The sequence below is a fragment of the Ceratotherium simum genome, unplaced genomic scaffold (genome assembly GCF_057802395.1).
Source record: "Ceratotherium simum simum isolate JZ-2026a unplaced genomic scaffold, ASM5780239v1 HiC_scaffold_51, whole genome shotgun sequence".
In the NCBI taxonomy this organism is placed as follows: Eukaryota; Metazoa; Chordata; class Mammalia; order Perissodactyla; family Rhinocerotidae; genus Ceratotherium; species Ceratotherium simum.
In genome coordinates this window covers 82,741-107,170 of record NW_028261267.1, presented here as the reverse complement: position 1 = coordinate 107,170, position 24,430 = coordinate 82,741, and the positions used below count along the sequence as shown (strand labels likewise).

Here is a 24,430-nt window from a genome sequence, read left to right as displayed (position 1 = left end):
AGATAGGCAAGATAGAAGCCAGGCCCTTAAGGAGCAGCCAGAAAATTTGAGGTTCTAGATGTGTGGTCCAGTTCATTCTCTACTCAGGGTGAGGCTGGGAGCTGGAGTTTCTCATTTCACTCACTCTGCACTGAGGTGGGGAGAGGAGTTCTGGCAATGCATGCACACTCCTTCAAACCGCATGCTCTCTCAAGCCATTATTTTGTTCTCTGGAGCCCCTAGGCATCTAGCCAATTGTGGTCTTCGTCAGCTCTCAGAGACAGGTTAATTAGAAGACAGTTCTTCAGGCAGCAGCTGGAAAAGACGAGGGTCTAGATGCGTGATCTAACTCCTTCAATGGAGAACTGGGAGCTGGGCTTTATGATCTGCTCACTCTGCACTCGGCTGGGGGCTGAACTGTGAGAAGTGCTCGCACACCCACTCATAACTGACACTTGGTCCTCTGTAGTCCCCAGGAGAATAGCATATGCTGGGCCCTTTACCTCCCAGTCAGGCGACTTAGAAGCCAGATCCTGGAGTAGCAGTTGGAAACTTGGGACACAAGATATAGGGTTCCAACCATTTGTTCCTCAAGGAGAAGCTGTGAGTTGGGCATTCCTTCCCAGCTGGATGGTGCTGTGCCAGGGGTGGGATTTATGATGAGACTGTATTGCAGTTTCTCCTACCACTTACCGTTTTCTCACTTGCCTTGTCTGCAGGAATCTCTCCACCAGATTTGTATTTCTAATAAAGGGAATTGATACACCTGCAGCTGTTAATTCGGTTTGTGTGTGGGGAGGAGAGAGAGCCATCCTATTCCACCATCTTACTAACTTTTCTCTATTTTTTTTAAATTTATACTTATATTGGGTTTTGTTTGCTTTTCTTTTTTAATTTCTTAAAGTGGAAACAATTCTTGATTTTCAGTCTTTTTTCTTTTCTAATATAGCTATTTAATGGTAAAATTTCCCTCTCAGCACTACCTTAGTGTCAATTCACAAAATTTTATTTAACATCTTTTTATTATCATTCAGTTAAAAGTACTTAATGTTTTCTCTTTTGCTGTCTTCTTTATCCATGGGTTATTGAATAAATGAAGCTGAGTCCTGTGCAGAGACGTAGTAAAGGACAAAAGTCTACTTTTACTGTTTCAAGTGAACTTGTACATAACTTGAGGAATCATCATTTTGGCCTAAGAAGATCAATAAATGTGTTGATCTTTGTCATCTTCATTGAACTCCTTATATCCATATAGTTTTAAGCACCCAGTTATGATGATCAACATTTCAAAATCTCAGAGCCAAAGGTTGTTGTTGCTGTGGTGGAAGATCCTCTGAGATCATCATCTGATCTGAGATACCCCAACTGGTTAACTGAGTTCTGGGGTTCCTTAAAAGATCCAAATTAGGCAATATTGAACACAAGTCCAGGAAAGGACCCATTACTAGAAGAGCTCTGGTATACTGTAGGATCTAGATTCATTAGACCAACAGATTTCTAATAATTTCTCAGAAGAGATTCTGAGTATTTTAAATCTTGTTTTGTTCCCTCAAATTTGAATAAATTATCTTGATTTAATATCTTTGGAAACTCATAGCCTATTTTCCCTGCACAAGAACTTGGATGATTAGGATTTTTCCAGGTTATCATTTACAAATGACATATACTTGTCTTTTCCTTATGCTTTCTCCCTTTTAGAAACATGTTCAAAATCAGATATAGAAATTGAGAATGGATTTATTTCTGAATCTGACTTTACATATCCCTTAAATAAACGAGCACGATATAAGTGTAAACCAGGATATGTAACAGCAGGTGGTAAAGCATCAGGATCAATTACATGTCTGCAAAGTGGATGGTCAGCTCAGCCCACGTGCATTAGTAAGTAATGGACTATGTTATTATTCTTCATCCCGATGATCGTTGTACAAAAGTTTACTTTAATTCTTTTTTGGGGGTCTGAGAGGGTGCCACTTGAAAAGACAAATAAAAAAACTTTGAGGAGAATATATGTTATTTTGCCTTTTAAGATTAATTACTGGTGGGGTATAATATCAGTGCATCTTTCAGTTCAAGTGTTCCCTCTTTAAGACCTCCTGTGATTTCAAAACTACTTAGGAAGCCTTATGTGTATTCTGGTGTAAACTCATTTATTATTAGCTGAGACCTTTGTACCTGTTGTACCTGCTTTAAGGTGATCAGACTTTCACGTCTCAGTCCTTGCTGCTAGACAGGATAGTTATTTTTTTAAGCAAAGTCATAGGTTCATAATGCATAATCTTAGACTATTTATAATTTACTTGTTTTATACTGCAGGATAGATCCACTTCTGAAAAATCCTCTCCCTTAGAAAATCTTCCTAAACATCTAATTAGTGGAGACTGAGAAACACTTCTAGATGGTACCAAATTTTTCTGTGTTGAAAGATTTCCCTGTCCCATTACCTAGATGTTTATGAAGATTTTCTAAGAACAATTTGCTCAGTTTATCTTATTATCCTAAATCCATACAATAACATTTTTTGAAATGATATTTAACATATTTAGTTTAAGTGAAAAGGATATTTAAAATATCCATTTTTGCTGTTTTCATTTCATCTTTATTAAATCTCTTTGCCTACTATGGGCACTAGGCAAAGAAAACATGAAAAGTTGCCTCCATATCAAACTCAATTTATACTAAATTGTGATGAGCTATCCATTATAACACTCTTATTATGGAAGAGAAAATATCTCTATTAAATAAATTTTTACTAGGATGTTTTTAGTTTTGCTATCTTTTTTTAAATCTTAAGCTAGCTGGTTTCATAACACATTATAAAATTTGAAATAAATTATTTAAACCTTTATTAACAGCACTCTAGTATAATGTTAGTGAAAACTGAAACTATTTTTTAACAATTTACTTTCTTATAACTAATTATAAGCAATAGAATTGTCTCTACATTCAATCTTGATAAGTATAAAAGAACACAAAGCATTTAGGAAATTATTTGGGAAAGCAATATCAGCATGTGTGCTTTAAAAGTAGAATGTTTTAAGGCAGAGTTTTATAGAAATTTAAAAAATTTACTTGCGTTGTTGAAAATTAATCTTTTATTTCAACTAATCTATTTTCTCTGGCATATATGTCATGACTGCTAATAAGTTGGGCATCTTAATTCAAAAAATGCTATTTTGCTTTTCTAAAAAATGTACTGGCCTTTTTTCTTACTAATATGGGATAAAAACATGAGTATAATTGAATTGAGAAAAATATTCTTAAAATAAATTTTTCAGAGAGTATAAGTGATGAGAAAAATGCTACGTAGAAACTCTTTTTAGAGTAAGAATTTCAGGACAAAGATTTATCACTGGCATTCTCGGATTATTTCCATATGATATTTAATTTATCAGCACATACTAATTGATAGAGTCTTTTATTTCCCATTGGTATGGGACATACTCGTTCAGATTGTTCATTTAATAATATTAGAAATGAAATCTTCCATTCTATTATGCATTAGAATCTTGTGATATGCCACTATTTGAGAAGGCCAGAGCCAAAAGTGGTAGAACACAGTTTAAGCTCAATGACACGTTGGACTACGTGTGCCGTGATGGCTATGAGAGCAGAGATGGACGCACCACAGGTTCCATAATTTGTGGTAACGATGGTTGGTCTGATACACCCACATGTTATGGTAAGAATTGTTTTTACAGGTATGCTTTTGTTCAAGATGAACAAAATTAACATTAATTTGTGAAAAATTTGAATTATCAAGATTCGTTTTGAAGGAACAATGATTAAAATCAAGGTGTCACCTTCTGATTTATTAAAAACTGGGAGCAGAGGTTGTTTTGAAGCCCAGAGATAATAATCTACCTTTAACACCATGCTTTAATGTTTCCCATGGGCCATATGTATCATAGATTTGTGATTAAAGTATAATTGTTGTTGTTATTCCAAATGCAAACTTTCATATTATTTAAAACAGGGCACTCATTACCAAAATTACAGTTACGTAGAAATTACTCAGGTATATTGCTTCTGGTTCAGTCTTACCCGTCCCACCATGAGTGTTAATTTCTGCAGGTGCTGAAAAGAACTTTTATTTTCTGACTTTGAAAAGTCCCGTGAACTGTTACAGGAATTTCTTTTATATTTGCCAATCAGCGGTCTGTTTTCCATGGTTGGAAATAGGGTTTGAATCTATAGAAAACCGAGTGGATGTAGAGTGTTCCAGGCCAAAGGAACAGTATGTGCAAAGCATTGAAAACAAAACAATATTTGGGAAATATCAGGGTGAGTTGACTCTACTCAGGATGTGGGAGAATTTTATGAGCTGAGGCTGGAGAGGTGACAAAGGAAAGATTGTCCAGGTTATTTCAGGGCATGTTAGCATCTGTATTAATTTTATGATTGATGAAAAGCCATGAAGGAGTTTTAAGGAAAGGAACAATATAAATTTCTTTGGACTTTTGAAGGTTTTCTTTTTCTTTATGCTGTGCTTGTGATGAACAAGAGAAGATTCAGGAGTCCATGTGGGTGAGAAAGGGTGGGGATTGGGATAGGGTGATGGCTGAGAGATGCAGAGCAGAGGAAAGATTTGGGATATGTTTTGGTGGTAGAAACATAGGTAATGTGTTGAAATGTTGGGTATGAAAAAGATTAAGTGGTCAAGGGACTCACATGTTTATTTGACTTTATTTTTTTGAGCAGGCAGGTAAATGGCAACGTCTTTTGGTGAAGTGGTTCTGGAAGGAGAGAGAGCACTTTGGAAGGAACATCCCAACTTTTGACTTGGACACATTATGGTTGAGCTGCCCATGGACAATCAAAATCAGATATGTAAACTACAGAGTTAGATGTGTAGGTCTAGGCAAGAGATATAAATGTGGGATTATCACCATGTAAATGATGATATCACATTGCAAAAGAATAAAGAATGAAAGGAAAAGAGAGCTCAGGACTCAGCCCTGCAGCTTCCCAACATTTAGGTGTCACAGGGAAGAGGAAGAGAAGGCAAAGTAGATAGAAAAAAGGAGGACCCAGAGACTCAGAAGAAAACCTGTACTAGTGAACGCTGTCACAGACGTGAGGAGAAGAAATGACTGAAGGCAAAGGAAAGAGACGGAGTGGTTAGTAGTGAAGCGTGTGGAGTCAGACTGGCCGGGTTCTACTTCCCGCTCCACCACTCGCTAAGCATGTATCTTAGGTCAGCAACCACGCCTATTTGAACATCTCTTCACTCTTCCTTATCTGAAAAGTGTCTTAATATTTACAATTGTCATAATATTTCAAAGGATTTTTTTGATTACTAGACTAAATTATCCTTATAAAGCTCTTGCCACAGTATCTGTCAAAAACTAAACCTAATGAATTATAATCTACTTACATTATTATGATAAATTGAGTGGTGAATATCTCTAATTCAGTAGATATGTCCAGTTAGGAGACTGTAAAAATGTGGTGGATTTGGCTACATCAAGGCCAATAATAAGTGTAGCAAAAACAATTTTGGATGGAGTACATGAGGCAGAACCTAAATAGAATTTACTGAAGAAACATGATTAGTAAGAAATTTCATACAGCAAGTGGGCAAAATTCTTTCAGGAAGGTTGACTGTGCCACAGAATAGGAAATTCAGAATATTGCTAGAGGAAATTATACACTCAAGGGAGTATTGTTGTTTCTTTTTTTGCTGAGGAAGATTGACCTTGAGCTAACATTTGTGCCAATGTTCCTCTACTTTATATCGGGGACACCATGCAGCATGGCTTGATGAGCGGTGTGTAGGTCTGCAACCTGCGAATCCTGGGCTGCTGAAGCAGAGTGCACGAACTTAACCACTACCCCACCGGGCCAGCCCAAGGGAGTATTTTTTTTTAAAGATGGGAGACATGAGAGTGGACTGAATGCTGATGAGGATGCAGTAGAGAGGGAAGCAGGGAGACATGGAATACATGAGGCGGATAGTTCCCTGTGAAGGTGGGAGAGAAAGGGAACCAGAGCTCCTGTGGAAGTAATAGGGTTAGGCAGGGATGGGGCTACTTCCAACTTTTTACAGGGGGAAGGAAGGAAAATGTAAATATAATGTAAATGTAATGCTGGGAAGAAGCAGGAGCTGATGGTTTCTATTTTCCTTTGAAATACGAGAAAAAGTCATCTGAGATTGAGTGGTGCATGGGGAAAGGAGGAGAGGGCACACTAGGTAGAGTAGCAAAGGTTTCAAATAGAGACTTGTGAGAGACACACAGTGAGCTCATTATAGAGCTGAGGTAGACTTGCTTAGCAGTGTCTTGATCCCAGTGATTTGATTCACGCTGACAGCAAACACCTATCCTGGGCTAGAAATAGGCTAGGAGAAAATGGTGAAAAATGCAAACATGGGTCTGCCTTTTGAGACCTTTCATTCCAGTATGAAAAAACCAATGAATTAAGGCAAATAATGAACATATGATAAAAATGTTTTAAATATATTTGATATATGACTATGTTCAAAGAAACAAAAGAATCCAAGAACTTTGAAAATAGGAGAGGATGGATGGATCTACTTTATATAGGAAGGCATCTATGCAAAGAAAGGGTGACAGCCATTCAGGATAGAGATAGGGGTCTGTCCACAGCTGAGGCAGCAAAGAACTTGAGCTATTTAAACAATTCAAAGATCATAAAGCCTGGAGTCTGTATTGAGAGGGGGGGAGAGATATAAGATGACATTGGAAGTGCAGGCAAAGGATGGATCATAAAGAGTTTGGATTTTATTCTAAGTAAAGTGGAAAGCTTTCAAGATGATCATGAATTTCTTTTCCGGGATTAGAGGCAGATCCAGGTTTTATGAAGCCAGAAGCTTTTACATTTTGAGGGGCCTTCTTCAAAAAAGAATGCAAAATCATGACTATATAATTCCCATGGTCTTTGCAACGTCACCACATGACAGGAAACATGAAGGAGAAGAAGTTGGAGTGACAGAGACAGCAGTGGAAACTGATGTGGCCAACATGGCTTTCTATTGCAAATTTTATAAAAACTTATGACCTTGTGAACACATTGCTCGGAATTTGCCAGCACGGTGTAGGCCTCCAAATATCAAATGAACAAATGACAGTTTAGTAGTCTTTTCAAATAACTTCCCTCAAACATGTAGCAGAAAAGTGCAACCAGATTGGCTGATATCTGAGTTTATTTCAAATATCCTGGGTGTTCTTTCCTTTGAGGAGGGATTTCCAAATAATTGTTGCTGTCATAAGCCACTTAAGCCCAACACTGTTTACAGCAATCTGAAATAAATGTACACTTCAGAGCAAAAAATTCATACTCACGTTTGCAAGCATCAGTGCTAGAATTTAGGATTTTGAATTTCAAAAAAGACAAATATCTCTAATTCAGAGTATGCCCATTCAAGTCTTTAAATCACATTTCTTAAGTCATTTTCTTTATATAAATATAACAGTTATAAAATAGTCAACAGCCAAGCTCTGTTGTTGTTGTTGTTAAGGCAGTGTTTTTCATAATGTGATGAGACGGATAATTTATGTAAAATGAGCAGATAATATACAAACAAAGACACATACAAATAAAAGAATTGTTATGTAGAAGATTGGAATAGAATTTTAGGAGAGGAATCCAAGTGGTTTTTGTTAAGTGTTACCTTCTCAACTCAACTTGAAGACTCAACATTAAAACAAAAACAAAAGCAAATTTATTGAGTTCTTTTTGTGGCATTAGTTTTAAAAATGTTAACATGTCTAATTTTATAAGTTTTAGTTAGTAAAAAATTTCTTTTTAGTATGACTCTAATTTTTACATTAATTTTTAATTTTATTAATTAATTTGCAAGATGGAAAATTTCTAAATAAGAAAAATGCATTTTTCGTAATAGTTAGCAATGTCACATACTTCACAAGTTTTAAGGGATATTTTACACATTTCTTATTTGAATCAGAATAATTAACAATTTATTAGTAGCTAGTATAAATTATAGGTTTAATAAGAATAGATATTTGTATATTATAGAAATATTCATAATACATAGAATACACCCAGCTATGCGGCCTCGAATGTGTTTTTTCATTTTGTTTCAAGTTTCAATTTGATTTCTGAACATACAGAATATTAATTAAGCAGTTTTTAATGTTCGTATAATTAAAATGCATTAGAAATGCCTCTTTTGTGTGTTCTGGTTCTCAAATTACTTTAAACAAAATTACCAGTGGCTTTTAGGTGTGCAATTTAAGAATTGTAGCATTAGTTTTTTTTTTAGTGTTTTTCTCTCTTTATGTCCAATATCAACTTTTTTTTTTTTTTTTTCTGAGGAAGATCAGCCCTGAGCTAATATCCATGCCAATCCTCCTTTTATTGCTGAGGGAGACCGGCTCTGATCTAACATCTATTGCCAATCCTCCCCCTCTTTTTGTTCCCCCCAAAGCCCCAGTAGATAGTTGTATGTCATAGCTGCACATCCCTCCAGCCGCTGCATGTGGGACTAGGCCTCAGCATGGCCGGAGAAGCAGTGCGTCAATGCGGGCCTGGGATCCGAACCCAGGCCGCCAGTAGCGGAGCACGCACATTTAACTGCTAATCCACTGGGCCTGCCCAGCGATAATTTTTTTAACGTGGGAGAGTACTTTTATGTTTTGAGAGTACAGAAAATGTAAAATTAAATTTTATAAATGTCAGTGATAAAATCAGATCTAGTATAAGCAAGTTGACTTTACAAATAAATTTTCTGGGTACAAATATTGCTGTTCAATACCGTAATATTGCTCAAAGAGTCTCATATGGATTTAGAGGGTGTATAAAACCTAACATGTAGCATTTCTCAAGGAAGAGGATTTTGTCTAGTGCCCCTCTGTATATGCAGTTCCTAGCTCCTCATTTTTACATGACATACATAAAATTTACTTTGGCAAAGATTATATATTCTGATTAAATTATTTGACCTTCTTTATAGAAAGAGAATGCAGTATTCCCCAAATAGACGGCTTATTAAATGTTGACCCCAGGAGAAACACTTACAAAGTTGGAGATGTACTGAAATTCTCCTGCAGACAAAGACGTACAAGAGTTGGAGCAGATTCAATTCAGTGCTACCACTTTGGATGGTCCCCTGATTTTCCAATATGTAAAGGTGAATATATGTCTCGCAATTGCTGAAACAAGAATTGGAATATTGGATATCAACTTTTTCTCCTCTCTTAATTTTCTGTTTGTTTCCAATGTGTCTATAATCTAATGCATTAAGCCAGAGGTATACCTGTGAAGGACATGTGTTCCATAGAAGACACTTCAGATTTCCTTCTTAGGGAAATTAATCTCCAGTTGTTTCTTGTCATATGTAGTGGAAGTCTCCATAGATACATACATGGTGTCTGACACTGGAGGGATTTCTTCTGTTACTTTTCCTTTTGCCTACAATTCCACCATTAATATTGGACATTTTAGATAGCGTGACCCTGACAACAAGTTTCGTTGACTATGTCTAAAGAATATTCAAAGAGCTTCTAGTAAATTCAATCTCGTGTATGGTTTAATGAAAGCTGAAATATGTTGGTCAAATGCTTGCCCCAAATGGTGGTATTTTTTCAGAAAGTTTTCATAAAATGTTTCTGTGGAATATGGATATTGTTATAATTTACACAACCATATTTATTAACTGGTTTGCATACACTTTTACAACATCTAGATTATTGAACCTATTTTCTGGTTTTAAATATAATTCCAATATGCTAGTTCAATCGTATAAGTAATAGACCTGGGAAACAAGAATCTGGTGTAAACTCCATTGTTTGGTCATTGTTTAAGGATGCTCTAATAAATTATATAAGAAATAATAAGTAAATTAAGGAAAAACCTCTTTCCATTTTACTGGAATTTTAAGTTGAAAAATAGACAATTTAAGCATTAATTACACAGTATTTCTACTCTAGAGCATGTACAGCCATGTGGTCCACCCCCTCCACTCCCCAATGGAGAAGTTAAAGAAACACAGAAAGAGGAATATGGACACAGCGAAGAGGTGGAATGTGTTTGCAATCCTAGATTTCTGTTGAAGGGTTCTAACAAAATTCAGTGTGTTGATGGAAAATGGACAACCTTGCCTGTGTGTATTGGTAATGTATAAAAAATATTAATGTTTAAACTTAAATCAACTTTTTGTTTTCACATACACACATAAATTATATCTTCAAGATAAACACATTTTTGTGAAAATTCACAGAGGAGGAGAGTACCTGTGGAGATGTACCTGAGCTTGATCACGGCGATGTCCAGCCTTCTGCCCCTCCCTATCACCATGGAGATTCAGTAGAGTTCAACTGCAGAGAAGCATTTACAATGATTGGACACAGATCGGTTATGTGTCTTCGTGGAACCTGGACCCAACTTCCTCAGTGCATCGGTGAGAATACACTTCTCAAATTGACATTTAATAGAAGTTAATATTTTTGTTGTAAAAACAGTATTCACAACCATATTTTTGAAACTGAGAGATATTCTTGAAAATGTCAGGTCTTAAATTACAATGAATCCAAATGTTTGTTGTTGATAATTCGTTGTGTGTACAGAGGACAAATATAAATTAGCAATAGAATTTCATGAATCTTTTTGTCTCTGATATTAACATTGTGTATCTTTATTAGTGTGAAGCTACATTTTGCTTAAAGATATTTATATGATTAAAGTACGAGTAGTAATTACCAGGAAAATATAACTATACTTGCACAAATACCATTTTTGTTTTTCTGTGGCACTTTCTTTTAGACCCTGGAAAACAAGGAAAAAGAGTTGAGAAAATACCCACTTGCTATACTCCTATAGGAATCTTGCCTATCCCAGAGCTTCTAACAATGATAATTTCTCATTCTGTTTCAAATGCAGCAAAAGAGGTTAATGTGCTGGAGGGTGGGTGGGCCACAAGCCCTCTAAGGCATCGGAGGCAGTAGGATTTGGGCCAGGAAACAAATCTGATTGATGCCCTGCACTCTGTAAGTGAATCATCCCAACCTTTGGATGACTAAGTCTTTCATAACTGGGAGAATCCTGCAGTCCTCTTTCATTTTTCCTTTGGAATGAGTTCTTTCCTGGAGTTTTCTTGGGTCCGACATTCAAAGGGATCCCTGGATGTCCAGTCTTACTTATTCATCAGGTTTCTAGTCACTGATTATTCCAAGTAGAAGGTAGAACTGAGCCTCTGCTCCATTAGAGCAGGAATTCATAGCTATTTTGATCACTGACGTATTCTCAACACCCAAAAGTCTGGCTGACATATAGAAATATTCATTAGGATTTTGTTAAAAGAATCAATAAATTTGGTCACTTCTTAATCCTTACATCTTTCTAAACACATTCCTGTCACAGGTATTGCCAGTCCTTCAAGACCAAACCTCATCTCTGTCCTCTTCTATCTCCACAAATGATCTCACCTTATTTCCCATGGGGAAAAAGCCATGGTAATGTTAGGCATGAAAACTCTCAACTTTCCACTCTAACGTACTCCAAACATATGCTTCACTTAATATTCTCTTCTAATCTCAGAGTTTTCCTTTCTAAGGTGAATTCTCTACCTATATGCACCTTCACATAATCCCCTTCAAGCTGTCATAGGCTTTACTGCAATTTTCTCCTTTCAGTGTCTATTTTGCACCTCCCTCTAGTCTAGCCGTTCAGTCCACTCAGTTGTTTACTTTCTCTTAATAAACAAAGAAATCCTTTCAGAAACCAAGCAATCACAGGACATAGTGACAACCACCACCACCACTCTTGACCACAGATCTTCCTTCAGTTACCATCTCTGGAGGAATATCTAGTGTTGTCTCCCTCAACAATCTGGACCAGTCCTAAAAATAGAACTATTCCTCAAGACTCTGCTGTGTCTTGAATTAGTCTCCTTTACTTAACTGTTTTTTCAAGGTTGCAGTACAAAATCATTACTTTTCATTGGCCAGTTACTTGGGTTTTTTTTATTCTGTTCATCATTACCTGACTCTGATCATTAACAAACCGTTAACAAATACTACCAAAATCCTACACTGATATTTTATCAAAATTCAAAAGGACTCTCGCCTGTATTGAATTTTTGAAATATGTAACTATATAAAATTTTTCTATAGTCGGTATTTAACTCATAGTCAAACCAGCAAAAATGTCCTATTATGGCATTATATTATTGAAATATAGGGTGTTCTGGTGTATAAGTTAGCTTCTTAAAAATTCTAAGAATATATATAGAAAATAGGCTGTGACTTGAAGCACCCAATTTCTTATTCCAATTATCTTTCTCTTTTTAAATATCTCCTTAAATATTCACATTTTATACAATACATCTGAAATGTACTTTTCTTATGATATTACATTACCTTTCTTGAAAAAATATATTTAAACTAATAGCTTCATATATTCTAGTTCCACAGATAATTGTTGTTATTTTAATGCTTTAAGATTGTGGAATAAAAATGATGTAGAGATGCTTGAGATTAAGAAACGAATGAATGTGAGCATTTGCACAGATTTCAACTATGGGACAAAATTTAGTCATGGCATGACTGTTCGCTGTATAGATCATCCAAAAAGTGATCCTCTTATGCTCTTCCCATCCCCAAAGTGCACAATGTCTGAATAATGGATATTTTCTCTGAAATTTCAAAGACTGTACACAGGACTTATGTTCACACAAAATAGCCCATCTTATGCAATATGATGGGGAATAACTTTGTTGGTGGAATTTGTAGGTGTGCATTCTAATTTCATTATACCATTGACTCTATGGCTATCTTATTGCACTATTTGCTTTGATTCTTATAATTGGTCTTTTCAAGGAAACATTTTCACTTTATAGCAACAGATGAACTTGAGAAGTGTAAGTTACCAAAGATATTGCTGCGTGAGATAAACCCAGTAGACAACAATGAATTTAATCATGGCGACAACATAACTTACAAATGCAAAGGAAAATCCAAGCTCTCAGTCTGTATAAATGGAAAATGGGATCCTGAAGCAAACTGCACAGGTAAACTCTTATTTATAATATTTTCAAAATTTTATTCTATTTCTTCTTAACTTGTGAAAGTAGTATCTTTCTGTCTTTTAAAAATTTTACCTAATTATTGTTACAAATAAGTTTCAAGCTGGAAGGTAATTCAGATATTAACCAAAACACTGTTTCTACATAATGATTTGTATCATGTGCACTAGTCAGCTATGTAACAAACCACCCAGAAACTTGGTGGTTTTAGACTAACATCTGGTGCTCATTACTATTAGAACACCATTGCTTCTAATTCCTTATATTACACCTACATCTGCCTATGCCTGTCTATGACTCTTATGTATCAATCAACCATCTATCTGTCTATCTGTCTGTCTGTCTGCCTGTCTGTCTATCTGTCTATCTTGGTATGTATCTGTCTATCTAGTCATCTACTTATCACTTGTCTATCTATATTAATCTTGAAAACTTTTGAGTCATGTTGACACCACTAATTTTGATTGACTAGAATAGAGTTCATTCCAGTTTTCCACTTTTCATATCTGTATTTCTGTTCTCTAAGTGTAGGGCACCTTGACTCACTCTCCTCAATATTTTTACCAATTTCCTCAAGCCTAGAATATACAGAAAGTAGTTTCATACCAATATAAAAACAAATCTACTATCTTCAGTTTAACATATTTTTAGTTCTTTAAAAAAAAGAAGTGATATTTATAGGCAGTACAGTACACATGTTCCACATTTTCTTCTAGAACCTGTACAGTTTTAGCATTTGTATATGGGTATATTATCAATCGTACATTAATTTTTGAAGATGGTGTAAAATAGGGGTTGGTGTTCTTTATTATATATGGATAGCTAGTTGTTCTAGCAATACATATGGAAAAAATGTTGAAATGAAAATCAATTGACTATGGAAATGTTGATTTATTTCTGGACTTTCTTCTCAGACCATTTTTCCATTTATCTCTCCTTAGCCCTGCCATATTGACTTGATATCTAGAGCTTTAAAATAAGTCTTGAATTCTGATATATATATTCTCCAATTACTGTCTTCCTTTTCAAGATTGTTTTAGTTATTCTGGTCTTTTCATTACCATAGAAATTTCAGGGAATACTAATCAAGTTCTATCGAATATCTGGTTGTACAATGAAAGGGATGGCTTGTATAATGAAAGATAAATTAGGGAGAATTGACATCTTAACCATATTGAGTGTTTAATCTGTAAATATAATATATCTATACAATTATTTATTTCTGCTGCTATTTTCACCAGTAATGTTTTGTGTTCTAAAAAATTCTAAAAAGTTCTAAAAAATTTATTCCTATTTTGTGTTTTTAATATTAAAAATGCAATTTTTCAAACTTACATTTTCCATTTTTTTTGCTGTAAGTGTAAAGAAATGCACTTGATTTTTGTATATTTACTTTATCCTCTGAAACCGTATTAAGTTGCCTTATTCATTCTAGCTATTATTTTGTAAGCAACTGTATCATAGAAAATGTAAGATTTTATTTCTACTGGTCCATTTTAATTTTGATTTTTTGTTTATTTTCTTATCCTCTTGCACTGAGTAAGACCTCGAGTAAATTGTTGAAGGGAAGAGATGAGAACAAACATCTTTGTCTTATTCCTGACCACTGCGAGAGGATAGTCAACATTTTACCACAATTATAATGTCACTTTAGGATTTTTGTAGTTGCCCTTTAGCAGATTCAGGGAATTTCCGTGTATTCCTACTTAGCTGAGTGAGAAGTTGTACCATCAACTAATGTTGAATGCTTTTAAATGCTTCTTATGCATATTATGATATGACTTTCTGAATTCTGTTAATATGGGAAATTAGAGATGTAAATTTTTGAATGTTGAACAAGTCTCTCATTCCTAGAGTCAATTCTACTTGGTGGTGACATATTATTCTCTCTATATTTTTGTTTACTTGATTTGTTGGTATATTTGTAAGGGTTCTTGCCTCTGTGTTCACGAGGGATACTAATCTGTCGTTACTTTTTCTTGTAATGTCTCTGCCAGGTTGCTCTTAGGGATGTTGTGGCATCATAAAAGAGATTGAGAAGTGTTCTCTGCTCCTCTGTTTTCTGAAAGTGCGGGTGTAAGATTATTATTGTATTATTTTTTCCCTTAAATGATTGATAGAATTCACATGGGAAGTCATCTGTTGCCTAGTTTGCTTTTATGGAAGACTTTCTTGATGAAGAATTCAATTTCTTTAGTAGGTAGTGGGCTATTCAGATTTTCTATGTTATCTCTGTTAAAATGTAAGGAAGTTGTATTTTTTAAGAATCATCTCGATTTCATCTAGTTTATCAAATTGATGGGTATAGTTACCATCAATAGAAATAGTTGCAGTTGTTTCTATTAGTTACCTAATATTCTGTTTTCCTTTCACTTCTTTCAAATCTGTGGTGATGTCGCTTCTTTAATTCTTGATATTGACATTTGTTCCTCTCTTCCTATGGTTTTCTTTTGTTTGTTTGTTTTAAATTTTTGTTTATTGCAGTAACATTTGTTTATAACATTGTATAAATTTCAGGTGTACATCATTATACTTCTATTTCTGCATAGATTACATCATGTTCACCACCCAAAAACTAATTACATCATGCATCTCAACAACAAAAAAACTAACAACCCAATTAAAAAATGGGCAAAAGACCTGAACAGACATTTCTCCAAAGAAGATACACAGATGGCCAACAGACACATGAAAAAATGTTCAAAATCATTAACTATCAGGGAAATGCAAATCAAAACTGCAATGAGATATCACTTCACGCCCGTCAGAATAGCTATAATTAACAAGACAGGAAACAACATATGTTGGAGAGGATGTGGAGAGAGGGGAACTCTCATACACTGTTGGTGGGAGTGCAAACTGGTACTGCCACTATGGAAAACAGTATGGAGAGTCCTCAAAAAATCAAGGATAGGGTTTTCTAATTAATGTTTTCAAATAACTAATTTTAACACTCTTAATTTTCCCTCTTTTTTATTTTTTAGCTTTATTAATGTTCACTGTTTTTCGCTTTGTTAATTTTCTCTTTTCTATTTGTCTTTCTCATTTTTCTCTATTTTCTGTCTTCCATGGAATTATTGTTTCCTTCCTTCTTTTATTTATTTATGTTTTTGGTTTATTGTGGTAACATTGGTTTATAACATTGTATAAATTTCAGGTGTACATCATTATACTTCTATTTCTGCATGGATTACATCACGTTCTCATGTTCACCACCCAAATACTAATTACAATCCATCACCACATACATGTGCCTAATTATCCCTTTCACCCTCCTCCCTCTCCCCTTCCCCTCTGGCAAGCACCAATCCAATCTCTGTCTCTATATGTCTGTTGTTATTATCTACTACTTAATGAGTGAGATCATATGGTATTTGACCTTCTCCTTCTGACTTATTTCACTTGAATAATACCCTCAATGTCCATCCATGTTGTCACAAATGGCTGGATTTCATCATTTCTTATGGTGAGTAGTATTCTGTTGTGTATAAATACCACATCTTCTTTATCCATTCTTCCCTTGATGGGCACTTAGGTTGCTTCCAGGTCTTGGATATTGTGAACAACTCTGCAATGAACAGAGGGGTGTATGTATCTTTAAGCATTGGTGTTTTCACATTCCTTGGAATAAATTTCCAGCAGTGGAATAGCTGGATCATGTGGTGGTTCTATCCTTAATTTTTGAGGAATCTCCATACTAGTTTCCATAGTGGCTGCACCAGTTTACTCTCCCACCAGCAGTGTATGAAACTTCCCTTCTCTCCACATGCTCTCCAACACTTGTTGTTTCATGTCTTGTCAATTATAGCTGTTCTGACAGGTGTGAGGTGATAGCTTTGATTTGCATTTCCCTGATAATTATGCTGAACATCTTTTCATGTGCCTGTTGGCCATCTATATATCTTCTTCGGAGAAATGTCTGTTCAGGTCTTTTGTCCATTTTTTAATTGAGTTGTTAGTTTTTTTCTTGTTGAGATGCATGAGTTCTTTATATATTTTTGATATTAACCCCTTATCAGATGTATGGTTTGCAAATATCTTCTCCCAATTGTTAGGCTGTCTTTTTGTTTTGTTGATGGTTTCCTTTGCTGTGCAGAAACTTTTTAGTTTGATGTAGTCCCATTTGTTTATTTTTTCTATTGTTTCTCTTACCCGGTCAGACATGGTGCTTGAAAAGATGTTGCTAAGACCGATGTCGAAGAGCGTACTGCCTACGTTTTCTTCTAGAAGTTTCATTGTTTCAGGTCTTACATTCAAGTCTTTAATCCATTTTGAGTTAATTTTTGTGTATGGTGTAAGGTAAGGGTCTATTTTCATTTTTTTGCATGTAGCTGTCCAGTTTTCCCAACATCATTTGTTGGAGAAACTTTCATTTCTCCATTGTATGTTCTTGGCTCCTTTGTCGAAGATTAGCTGTCCATAGATGTGTGGGTTTATTTCTGGGCTTTCGATTCTATTCCATTGATCTCTGTGTCTGTTTCTGTGCCAGTACCAGGCTGTTTTGGTCACTATAGCTTTGTAGTATATTTTGAAATCAGGGAGTGTGATACCTCCAGCTTTGTTCTTTTTTCTCAGGATTTCTTTAGCTATTCAGGGTCTTTTCTTGTTCCATATAAATTTTAGGATTCTCTGTTCTATTTCTGTGAAAAATGTTGTTGGAACTTTGATAGGGATTGCATTGAATCTATAGATTTCTTTGGGAAGTATGGACAACTTAACTATGTTAATTCTTCCAATCCAAGAGCACAGAATGTCTTTCCATTTCTTTGTGTCTTCTTCAGTTTCTTTTAGCAATGTTTTATAGTTTTCAGTCTACAGATCTTTCACCTCTTTGGTTAAGATTATTCCTAGGTATTTTATTCTTTTTGTTACACTTGTAAATGGGATTATATTCTTAATTTCTCTTTCTGCTACTTTGTTGTTAGTTTATAGAAATGCAAATGATTTTTGTATGTTGATTTTGCATCCTGCAACTTTACTGTATTCATTTATTAATTCTAAAAGTTTTTTGGTGGATTCTTTAGGGTTTCTATATATAAAATCATTTCATCTGCAAATAGTGACAATTTCACTTCTTCCTTTCCAATTTGGATCCCTTTTATTTCTTTTTCTTGCCTGAATGCTCTGGCTAGGACTTCCAATAATATGTTAAATAGGAGTGGTGAGAGTGGGCATCCTCGTCTGGTTCCTGTTAGAGGGATAGCTTTCAGTTTTTCACCATTGAGGATGATATTAGCTGTGGGTTTGTCATACATGGCCTTTATTATGTTAAGGTTTCTTTCTATACTTATTTTATTCAGAGTTTCTATCATAAATGGGTGCTGTATTTTGTCAAATGCTTTCTCTGCATCTATTGAGATGATCATGTGATTTTTATTCTTCATTTTATTAATGTGGTGTATCACGTTCATTGATTTGCAAATGTGGAACCATCCTTGCATTCCTGGAATAAATCCCACCTGATCATGGTGTATAGTCTTTTTAATATATTGTTGTATGCGATTTGCTAGTATTTTGTTGAGGAGTTTTGCATCAATGTTCATCAGTGATATTGGCCTATAATTTTCTTTTTGTGTGTTTTCCTTGTCTGGTTTTGATATCAGGGTAGTATCAGCTTCATAGAATGAGTTAGGGAGCTTCCCCCCCTCCTCAGTTTTTTGGAAGTGTTTGAGAAGGATAGGTATTAAGTCTTCTTTGAATGTTTGGTAGAATTCACCAGGGAAGCCGTCTGGTCCTGGACTTTTATTTTTGGGGAGGTTTTTGATTACTGTTTCGATCTCCTTACTGGTGATTGGTCTATTCAGATTCTCTATTTCTTCTTGTTCCAGTTTTGACAGCTTGTATGATTCTAAGAGTTTATCCATTTCTTCCAGATTGTCGAATTGGTTGGCATACAGCTTTTCATACTATTCTCTTATAATCTTTTATATATCTGTGGTGTCCGTTGTAATTTCTCCTCCTTCATTTCTGATTTTACTTATTTGAGCCTTCTCGCTTTTTTTCTTGGCGAGTCTAGCTCAAGGTTTGTCAATTTTGTTTATCTTTTCAAAGAAACAGCTCTTGGTTTTATTAATTTTTTCTATTATTTCTATTATTCTATTTTTAGTCTCTATTTCATTTATTTCTGCTCTGATTTTTATTATTTCCCTTCTTCTCCTGATTTTGGGCTTTGTTTGTTCTTATTTTTCCGGTTCCTTTAGGTGCATTGTTAAATTGTTTATTTGAGATTTTTCTTGTTTGTTGAGAAAGGCCTGTATTGCTATAAAACTCCCTCTTAGAACCACTTTAGCTATATCCCATAAATTCTGGCATGTCGTATTTTCGTTTTCATTTGTCTCCAGGTATTTTTTGATTTCTGCTTTGATTTCTTCATTGATCCAATCGTTGCTCAGTAGCATTTTGTTTAATCTCCACATATTTGTGTCTTTTCTGATTGTCTTCCTATAGTTTATTTCCAGTTTCATACTGTTGTGGTCACAAAAGATGCTTGGTATTATTTCAATCTTCTTAAATTTATGGAGATTTGTTTTGTGGCCTAATATGTGATCAATCCTGGAGAATGTTCCATGTGCATTTGAAAAGAATTTGTATTCTTCGGTTTTTGGATAGAATGTTCTCTCTATATCTACTAGGTCCATATCTTCTAGTGTGTCATTTAAGGGCAATGTTTCCTTCTTGATCTTCTTTTTGGATGATCTATCCGTTGGTGTAATTGGAGTGTTAAAGTCCCCTACTCTTATTGTGTTAGTGTCTATTTATTTCTCTTTTTATGTCAGTTAATAATTGCTTTATACATTTAGGTGCTCCTGCGTTCGGTGCATAGATATTTACAAGTGTTATGCCCTCTTGTTGGATTGTTCCCTTGATCATTCTGTAGTGCCCTTCATTGTATCTTTTTAAAGTTCTTATTTTAAAGACTATTTTGTCTGACATGAGTATTGCTACCCCAGCTTTCTTTTTTTTTTTAATTTTTTGTTTATTGCAGTAACATTGGTTTATAACATTGTAAAAATTTCAGGTGTACATCATTGTACTTCTATTTCTGCATAGATTACATCATGTTCACCACCAAAATACTAATTACAACCCATCACCACACACATGTACCCAATTATCCCTTTCACCCTCCTCCCTCCCCCCTTCCCCTCTGGTAACCACCAATCCAATCTCTGTCCCTATGTGTTTGTTTATTGTTGTTATTATCTACTACTTAATGAAGGAAATCATACGGTATTTGACCTTCTCCTTCTGACTTATTTCACTTTGCATTATACCCTTTATAACGCTGCAATGAACACAGGGGTGCATGTACCTTTACAAATTGGTGTTTTCAAGTTCTTTGGATAAATACCCAACAGTGGAATAGCTGGATCATATGGTAGTTCTATCCTTGATTTTTTGAGAAATCTCCATACTGTTTTCCATAGTGGCCGCACCAGTTTGCACTCCCACCAGCAGTGTATGAGAGTTCCTTCTCTCCACATCCTCTCCAACACATGTTGTTTCCTGTCTTGTTAATTATAGCCATTCTGAGGGCATGAGGTGATATCTCATTGTAGTTTTAATTTGCATTTCCCTGATAGTTAGTGATTTTGAACATCTTTTCATGTGTCTGTTGGCCATCTGTATATCTTCTTTGGAGAAATGTCTGTTCAGGTCTTTTGCCCATTTTTTTAATTGGGTTGTTAGTTTTTTTGTTGTTGAGATGCATGAGTTCTTTATATATTTTGGAGATTAAGCCCTTATCAGATGTATGGTTTGCAAATATCTTCTCCCAATTGTTAGCCAGAGCAATCAGGCAAGAGAAAGAAATAAAAGGGATCCTAATTGGAAAGGAAGAAGTGAAACTGTCACTATTTGCAGATGACATGATTTTATACATAGAAACACTAAAGAATCCACCAGAAAACTTTTAGAAGTAATAAACGAATATGGTAAAGTTGCAGGATACAAAATCAACATACAAAAATCAGTTGCATTTCTGTACACTAACAACGAAGTAACAGAAAGAAAAATTAAGAATACCATCCCATTTACAATTGCAACAAAAAGAATAAAATACCTAGGAATAAACTTAACCAAAGAGGTGAAAGATCTGTACACTGAAAACTATAAAACATTGCTGAAAGAAATTGAAGAAGACACAAAGAAATGGAAAGATATTCCGTGCTCTTGGATTGGAAGAATTAACATAGTTAAGATGTCCATACTTCCTAAAGCCATCTATAGATTCAATGCAATCTCTATCAAAGTTCCAACAACATTTTTCACAGAAATAGAACAAAGAATCCTCAAGTTTATATGGAACAACAAAAGACCCCGAATAGCTAAAGGAATCCTGAGAAAAAAGAACAAAGCTGGAGGTATCACACTCCCTGATTTCAAAATATACTACAAAGCTATAGTAACCAAAACAGCATGGTACTGGCACAAAAACAGACACACAGATCAATGGAATAGAATCGAAAGCCCAGAAATAAACCCACACATCTATGGACAGCTAATCTTTGACAAAGGAGCCAACAACATATAATGGGGAAAAGAAAGTCTCTTCAACAAGTGGTGTTGGGAAAACTGGATAGCCATATGCAAAAAAATGAAAGTAGATCCTTACCTTACACCATACACAAAAATTAACTCCAAATGGATTAAAGACTTGAATGTAAGACCTGAAACTATGAAACTTCTAGAAGAAAACATAGGCAGTACGCTCTTTGACATCGGTCTTAGCAACATCTTTTCAAACACCATGTCTGACCGGGCAAGAGAACAATAGAAAAAATAAACAAATGGGACTCCACCAAACTAAAAAGCTTCTGCCCAGCTTTCTTTTTATTGCCATTTGCATGGAGTATCTCTTTCCATCACTTCACTTTCAGTTTGTGAGTTTCTTTAGGTCTGAAGTGTGTCTCTTGTATGCAGCATATATATAGGTCTTGTTTTTTATCCACTCAGCCACCCTATGCCTTTTAATTGGAGGATTTAGTCAATTCATGTTTAAAGTAGCTATTATTAAGTATTTACTTACTGCCATTTTTTAACTTTTTTTTCTTGGTGTTTTAGTAGTTCTTCTCTGTTCCTTTCTTCTTTTGCTCTCTTCCCATGTGGTTTGATGGCTTTCTTTAGTATTATGTTTGGCTTCCTTTCTCTTAGTTTTTTGTGTATTTATGATAGGTTTCTGGTTTGTGATTACCATGGGGTTCATATATAGCAACCTACGTATATAGCAGTCTATATCAAGTTCATAATCTCTTTAATTTGACCTCTGTCTAAAAGGTCTACTCTTTAACTCCCCTCCTGCCACATTTTACGTCTTTGATATCATATCTAACCTCTTTTTTGTGCATTTGTATCCATTATCCTCTTATCATGGAAATAGATAATTTTTCCTATTTGTGGTCTTCTCTTTTCCCTTTAAATAAGTCCCTTTAGCATTTCTTGTAGTACTGGTTTCTTGATGACAAACTTTTTTAATTTTTGCTTGTCTGGGAAACTTTTTATCTCTCCTTCCATTTTGAATGATAACCTTGCTGAGTAGAGTATTCTTGGCTGTAGGTTTTTTCCTTTTAGCTCTTTAAACATATCATGCCACTCTCTTCTAGCCTGTAAGGTTTCTGCTGAGTAGTCAGCTGATAGCCTTTTGGGGTTTCCTTTGTATGTAACTTGCCTTTCTCTTGCAGCTTTTAGGATTCTCTCTTTGTCTTCAATTCTGGACATTTTAATTATGATGTGTCTTGGTGTGGGCCTCTTTGGGTTTATCTTGTTTGGTACTCTCTGTGCTTCCTGTACCTGGATGTCTGTTTCCTTCCTTAGGTTAGGGAAGTTTTCAGCTATTATTTCTTCAAATAGATTCTCTGCCCCTTTCTCTTGCTCTTCTCCTTCTGGGACATCTATAACACGGATGTTAGTATGCTTGATGTTGTCCCAGAGATCCCTTAGAGTGTCTTCGCTCTTTTTAATTTATTTTTCTTTAATCTGTTTAGCCTGGCTGATTTCTTCTAGTCTTTCGTCCAGCTTGCTGATCCGTTCTTCTGTATCCTCTCCTCTGCTTTTGAGTCCCTCTAGTGAATTTTTCATTTCCAGTATTGTAGTCTTCATTTTTGATTTGTTCTTTTTTACATCTTCCATTTCTTTGTTGACTTTCTCACTGAGTTCATCCATTCTTCTCCTAAGATCAGCGAGCATCGTTAACACTTTTTGTTTGAATGCTCTTCTAGTAAGTTGCTCATTTCTGTTTCACTTTGTTCCTTTTCTGGGGTTGTATCCTGTTCTCTTACTTGGAACATATTCCTTTGCCTCCTCATGTTGCCTCTTTCCCTGTGCTTGTGTCTATATATTAGGTAGGTCGGCTACGTCTCCTGCTCTCATAGAGGTGACCTTATATAAGTGAAGCCTTAGGAGGCCTTGGAGTGTGCTTCCCTCTCCTCTCCAGTTGCAAATGTTCCAGAAGTGACCCCTGTGTGGGCTACATGTGTCCTTCTGTTGTGGTGGGGTTGTTCTTCCCGTAGGTGCCCAGGGAGGCTGAGCTATGCCCCTTGCCTGCTGTTGTAATGCTCAGCTGCTTGTAGTTGTTGTGGGCCCTTCAGTCTCTTTAGCAGATCTGGGGTGTCCCAGCACAGTTGTCTGCAAGGTCTAATAGCACACTCCTATTGCCGTATTTCTATTAAGTGAGAAGTCCGCCAGTGTAGCAGGTTGTTAGGCTCAGGGGCTTACAATTGCTATAAACCTCTAGCCTTTAGGTCCCTTGTCAACTCTCTGAGGATTGTAGCCAGGTGTGGCTGGCCTCAGGCACGGGAGCACCCAATTGTTTCAGGCTTTGGAAGGTGGGGCCAACCCCCTATGTCACTCTTTGAGAAGCACAAGTCCTCTGCAGCTGACAAGCCTCACCGCCCACAGGTCCACACACACAGTCAACACAGTCCTGCTCCATGCACGCACCCCGACCTCCTGAAGTGGACCCAGTCTCTCCAAGGCGGGAGCCCCACACACTCCACCACTGCCCCACACTCTCCACCCACTCCTTGCACACAGCCTGCCCTACAGAGGCAGACCCAGTCACAAGGTTGTGGAGAATCCAGGCAGCTTTCCTAGCAGCCTGACAAGTTGCCCGAGGGCTTGTTGTTGGGTGGGGCCAGTCTCTAGGGTGGGCTGCCTGCCCTGGCTGAGCTGGATTAAATCGGTGCTCTCATGGGTGGGGCAGACCCTGGGCTAGCAGGCCTCAGGGAGAACTCCAATGGCGTCTATGTCAGCACCCCCACACCAGGCCACCACAATGGCCTCCACCAATGTCCCAGTCCCTGGAGAGGTCTCACCTCTCACTGCAATGCACTCAGAGACTATCAGGTGGGTCTCTTTTCCCCAAAGCGCTGTGCACCTTTCTTTCTGGTGATTTTAGGTTGATTTGTGAAACGGGTGAGTTTGCATGTAGGCCCTTTAAGAGCCAGTTTT

At 36.0% G+C, this 24,430-nt stretch overlaps 1 protein-coding gene across 1 annotated transcript in view; it reads left to right on the top strand.

The window, feature by feature from the left end:
- Positions 1–24,430, top strand: part of LOC106800088 (complement factor H-like) — a 126,861-nt gene that overhangs the window by 91,330 nt on the left and 11,101 nt on the right. Inside the window, 6 exon segments of the mRNA XM_087428469.1 lie at positions 1,678–1,860; positions 3,485–3,661; positions 8,915–9,091; positions 9,891–10,073; positions 10,181–10,360; positions 12,797–12,967. Coding sequence (XP_087284595.1) covers positions 1,678–1,860; positions 3,485–3,661; positions 8,915–9,091; positions 9,891–10,073; positions 10,181–10,360; positions 12,797–12,967 — 1,071 coding nt within the window.